The sequence below is a fragment of the Musa acuminata genome, unplaced genomic scaffold (assembly GCF_036884655.1).
Source record: "Musa acuminata AAA Group cultivar baxijiao unplaced genomic scaffold, Cavendish_Baxijiao_AAA HiC_scaffold_1137, whole genome shotgun sequence".
Taxonomy (NCBI): Eukaryota; Viridiplantae; Streptophyta; class Magnoliopsida; order Zingiberales; family Musaceae; genus Musa; species Musa acuminata.
Genome location: NW_027021349.1, coordinates 3,369,990 through 3,376,152, shown reverse-complemented (window position 1 = coordinate 3,376,152; position 6,163 = coordinate 3,369,990). Strand labels below are relative to the sequence as shown.

Below are 6,163 nucleotides of genomic sequence, written 5' to 3'. Positions count from 1 at the left end.
ATCAAAAGAACCCACCCGCGTCATAGTTTTTGAGTACAGTGGAACGGGAAATTAAAGTCATTAAGACCCTGGAAAACTTTCGTCTGATTCCAACTTTTCGAATAAGCACAAGCACAATTTTGATCAGATCCTACGTGTTCGTTTATTTTGATGTAGGAATTCATTCGGTAGTCATGCTTATTAATCATGCTATTCCGACTTAGGTACTGGGCGTTGTTTGAACTTGAAACATTGGGTAACACAAAGGAAGGTCTTACTGTAATTAATATTCTCCCGGAGATTTAAGGATGAATTTTGATGAGAGTCGATTTTAGTTGGCAGTTCAGTATTTATTGGTGTAGATTAATTTCACACATCAAAATTAAAAATAATTTGATTACTATCTTGCACTTTAAAGTCATGGCCCAAGATTCGCGCTGGGATCTGTGCAGGTTCGATTCAGCATCTTTCTTGGGCTGCGAGAAGGAGCCAATTTAATAGTCACCAAAGGATTCGAATCTCAACAACCAACAAAGGGGAACAAAGAAAGAAACATCTACATTAAACTTGAAACATACAACTGGGCATTGGAGACGAGGAAACGAACACAGTGCACTGTAGAGCAACATATCCCACGACTGGAACGAGTTCACAAGGCAGTTGGTGTAAGGCTTGGTAGCCGCCATCACTTCTCTACATGGATACGTAGCTCATGAACTCCTCGTCGCGGAGGAGAGCCGCCATGGTCTCCGGCGTCAGGCACACCTCCAGCTCCACGCTCCCGCCACCCTCATGCCCCGGGAACGCCGACATCTTCCCGTCGAACTTGTTGGCCCGGCCACTACGCACCGCCGCCGGCCGACCCCACCCGAAGTCATTTCCTTCATACATGGGGAACCGGGGGGAGCTCCCCATGGTCAACCCCGCGCCGTCCGGGTTCCCCAGCGGGAAGCACCGTGGCGCTGCCTCCCACTCCGCCACCCCGCGCCGAACCGCCTCGTCCCCGTGCCCCGCCACGCTGCGGTGCAGCAGCGCCGCCACCCAGCGGAGGTCCCGCCCCGCCACCTCCCCCACCACCGCCTTCGTCGGGATGCTCTGGATCGCGTTCCCGAAGTAGTTCGCCGCCACTGGGGGAACCACCCGGTGCCGGCAATTCACCGCAATACGGAACGTGGTTATGGCCTCAGCCGGCAGCCGCGTTCGCGCCCGCGTCACCGACCGCCAGACGTGGGCGCACAGTGACTGGAAGGACGAAATCTCCTCGTCGTCGTTCACTTCCACCGTCTTCGGGTCGTGGGTTTGCTTGCCGTAAACCTCGGCGTCCTTGGAGTCTCCAGCGACGACGTTTTTGGTGCGGCGGTTGGCCCTCGATTTTAGCTCGAGAACGGCCTCCCGGCTGAAGTGGAAGATCCGTTCTCGAAGCGGTGCATTCACTGGAAAGGTCACCTCCGGGCCACGGCCATCCGGGAAGCACAGCACCGCCTTGGACCCGCCGAAGTAGTTGCGGTGGAAGTCGGGCTTTGCGGGGTCACCGCCGCGGCAGAGCTCCGCCCATGCGTTGAGGAAGTTCCAGAAGGAGGTCCCATCGACGACGGCGTGGTTGACGGCCGCGCCAAGGAAGACAGCTCCATCGGCAAGCTCGGTGAGCTGGAAAGCCGCCAGCGGGCGGGTGTGACCGTGGAAGCTGATGGATCCGTCGAGAGGGAAGAGGGACTTGACTGCCGGCGGCACATCTGCGGAGGGAGGGAGGAGGTCAGGGAGGGAGAGGGAAGCGGCGGTGGCATGGGAGAACTCGGCGCCGGCGTCGTTGCAGGAGACGAGGATGCGACCGTCAGGGAGGGTGCAGAGGCGGCCAGCGAGGGCGGGGAAGATGGAAAGGGCGCGGGAGAGGGAGGAGGTGAGGAGGGAGAGGAGTGAGGCAACGGGTATTGGCGGAGAGGAGAAGAAGAGGCCCTTTTGGATGTAGTGGCACGACAGCATGGGGAGGTCGGACACCGAGAGCGGGAGGTCGCCGAGGTCGGACCTGCGGTCAGGGTAGACTGTGCATCTCGACACCACGGAGACAGCAGCAGCAGGGGAGGAGAAGATGGAACTGAGACCACCACTGATGAGAGAAGCAGCAGCAAGAGAAGGATGGTGGAAGGTGGAAAGGATTGGAGACATGGTGATATGCGTTCCTGGTTTGCTCAACGCAGCAGCTGATTTCTAGCACTTGGGATGGAAGAGAAGCCGGGAGCTGGGGAGGGCTTATAAAGCGGGGATGGAGGTTTGGTGCATGCATTTGGACTCAGCTAGACTGGTCTGACACTACAGCTCTTGGTTTGAATGAAAAAACACTTAAAAGATTTGGGACTCATCATAGGGAAAGATCAAGAGAAGTGGGTGTAGCACAGTATAATAATTGGTTTCTTAGGGCACAGCACAGTATAATAAATAGTTTGTTAGGTTACAGTCTAATAAAGATTGATTAAGAGAGAAAGTTTACTTCTTAAAAGATGATATCTTTGATAGGATTATATTTTTTTATTATTTTTATTCTTATACTTGAGCTTATAAAAAGGTGTTTGAATATTATAATATATCAATTATAAATGAATCAGAAAATTAAGGTTTTCATATGTTATGGATAAGTGGTGGGAGACCATATTTATTAATATATCAATTATGTATATATTTATTTTTTATTTTAAAAAAGAGGTACAATGTTTATGTTCAAGTACAAGAATAAAAAGGAAATTATAGAATAAAAAAATTATAATTCTATCAAATCAAATATATGATATATATATATATATACTTTTGGATAATATGATTTTATTATCCATGTGGTACGACTCTCATCGTAAGAGTAATTTTGTCCGGTCAAAAGCGAGTATAGTAGCTATTCTTTATTTTTTGAATCTTTCTATCCCCTCTTTATATTCCTCTACTACCCAAGAAAAAAAAAATCTTCAAATCCTATATCACATTTGGTATAGAGGGATTGATCTAGTAAACACATTCTATCATCAAGGCTAATTCTTATTTTAATTATATGAACACGGGCAAGTTCTTACGTAATGAAAATATATATTAGAGGACCAATTTAGTTAATTTATCAATAAAATAAATTTAATTAGTTTATAGATATTTTACATATGTACTAAATTATTACACTTCAACATTTATTCAATAAAGAGAAAAATAAAATAAATATAAAAAAATAAAAATTAGATGGTTAAAAATTATATTTTTTGATTGAATATCTTAAGGATTCATATTATAAAGTTGAAACTATTTATGAGCTAAAGATTTTTACCATATGAATATCTTAAAGATTCATCTAAAAAGCTCAAGATCTTATAATATACTGTTAAGTACCAATTAAGTTAGTTAGTATTATGACACTAAGAAGAGGGGTGAATTAGTACTTTTGTAAAAATTATGTCGATTCAAAAATATCGTTCGATTAAACCTGAAAGATATTTAACTTGCTACGTGCATAAAAGTAGTGAGCAGGTAAATCAGTAAGCAATATGAATGAAAAGCGTAAACAAAAATGCAAATCGAATTTATAGTAGTTAAGTCGATGCGACTTACGTCTACTTCTGATTCCTCATCCGTCGAAGCTACCGACGTTCATTAACGATATTCTTTCAATAGGCGAAGACCAACTACTCTCTTATAACTTTTTCTCCTTTTGATAAGCTTAGGAGAGAAAAACCTCTCAACCTCTCTTAGAATAACCTCTAAGCTAAAGGAGGAAGGACTCAGCTTTCTAATAGAGCTTTTATGCTCTAAAATATAAGTTTTTGTTCTTTTTTCTTGTTTTTTCAAGTAGGAAAGTATGAGGTATTTATAGGCCCCAAATAATTTAAAAAATAAAGTCAAAAAAGGTCTTTTCTTAGGTTTCCTGAGTCATAGCAATACCACCACCATTATTGGGCGATACCACCATTCGCTAGATTGACAACTGGTGGTACTATCACTTGTCAAACTGATACTGGGTGGTACCACTATCAGGTATCGCCTCACATAGTTTGGGAGACTATGTTTGGGCGGTACTATCGCTTGACACTAGTGATACCACCCCCCAAGTTTCCCAAAGACGTACACTATCTCATAGGTCCTGGTCATAGGTGCCCTACAAGCCAATCACGTGAGTGATAATACGTGTGACATGATACACATTCTTTTTGCTTATTATATTTTAAAATTTTATCAATTTATATTGTTTGTTGCATATATGCATATATATTATAATATCCATGGATCTATGTAATGAGAATCGGATCCTGATGTGATCATGATAATGAGACCGATTCAACTTTAAACATAGACTCTAAATAATCCTGGTTATAGATTACCCGAGAGGGACATCGAGATATTCGGACAGATTGGTATGCTGTATTCCCATCTATATAATAGAGGTAGCTGGTCTCATAGCTACTCGTGTAGGGACATTAGGGCTATAGTACAAGTGCTAATTGGAGAATGAGTTCATTGATTAATCCGCTCACGGAATGCTAGATGGTTAATGATACCTCATTATCAGACAACGATTCCGTTGTCCTAATGGTATACTTGGTCCTTAGACTTGAGACACCAAGGATGTCCTGTATGAGTACTACACTTTTTGATACAAGACTTATAAGCCTAGAAGTTCTAGATCTAGCACAACTGGTCATCGGGAGTGGCAGCCAACCTTACGAGGACTATTGAGTGTCGATAGAGGATCATCCATTCTTGGTGTTATGGTAGAAATATTCCATGTGTTCTTGCTTAGACAAATTCCTGGCTAGGGTCATTAGGATTGAGAGAGAAAGAGTTCTCTAGGAGAATCCGATTAGAACGAGACTCGAGTAGAAATCGTATGCGTCTGACAGTACCATGCCCGGTATATAGTCTCTGGGATATTAGATGGATGAGGGACTATAGAAACATGGTAATTGAGGATAGATAGGTCCAAAGAATTATATTCTCCTGTATTATCTGAGGACTACGACATAGTGGCCTAGTATGTCCGTAATCGATGAGTTAGTGAATTATTATGAAGATAATAATTTATTGAGTTAGAAGGAGTTCTGACAGGTATGACTCACGGCCAGCTTGATATTGGGCCTACAGGGTCATACACATATGGTAGGCATTGCAACAAGCAAAGGTTCAGATGTGAGATATCCGTCAGAGCCCCTATCTTATTGGATATTCAATAAGCCCATAAATTATTAGATCCTATGGATGAGATCTAATAAGAGCGAATGAGAGATTATTGGATAGAAATCCACTAATCTAAGTAGCTTGAGTAGTTGGATGGAGATCCAATACCTAATATGGTAGGATCAGGATCCATTAGGGTTAAGTTAACAGGGGACCACTGTAAATAGGAGGGAACCAAACACCCATAGGCTAGAGATTTTTGGTTGCCACCTCTTATTCTCCTCTCCCATTCTCCTTCTCAAATAGTAGGTGTGGAGTTTTGGACAGCGATTGGAGGAGCGTCATTGCAGCTCTGTTGTGTGGATCAGAGTGCTTGACCTCCTTCATTCTCTAATATAGATCTGCAAGGATTTAGGGATATACGATCTCCTTAGGTAAAATATAATTTTTCATATACGTAGTTTTTGGTTTTGTAGATTTTGCACACTAATCTTTGAACGACAACGAGCATATCATTGGGAAATTTGGAGATTTTTGTTTTCTGTTCTTCTGTTACGCATGTGATGTCGCCCATAAATTTCCCAACAACAAGCGGTTTCACTGCTTGACCTGGCAGTACCATCACTTGGGCCAGCTTTAGAAATTTGAATTGAGCTTTCAATAGGCCAAATTCAACCCTGATTTAGGCATAATTGACCCCTAATCAAGTTGGTATGGTTTCACTAAAAAATAACTTAATTACGACCTAACCTACTTCAATCAAGACATGATTAATTACAAACACAAGAATACTATGTTGTCCGGTATGACATTAGTTCATTTAGCGCTTCGTCCAATCCTTCAGTGTATCATCCTCTCTTGCCCAATTGGCATGTTGACCTTTCATAACATTCGATCTCCTTGGCGTAATATCTGATCCTTCGGCTCGATGCCCGAACTCATGGTAAGAAGTCCTTTTGGCATGTCGACTAGTCCTTCGGCCCAACATCCAATCTTTTGACATGATCCACTCCGGCCCATCGTCTAATTATTCCTACTTCAATCG

The 6,163-nt window shown here is 43.1% G+C and overlaps 1 protein-coding gene across 1 annotated transcript; it reads right to left on the bottom strand.

Moving 5' to 3' along the window:
• Positions 1 to 516: 516 nt before the first annotated feature.
• On the bottom strand, positions 517 to 2,394 carry LOC103999604 (BAHD acyltransferase DCR-like). Its single transcript, XM_009421395.3, has one exon. The coding sequence runs from the start codon at positions 2,140 to 2,142 to the stop codon at positions 673 to 675; it is 1,470 nt and encodes a 489-aa protein (XP_009419670.2). The 5' UTR covers positions 2,143 to 2,394; the 3' UTR covers positions 517 to 672.
• Positions 2,395 to 6,163: the final 3,769 nt, after the last annotated feature.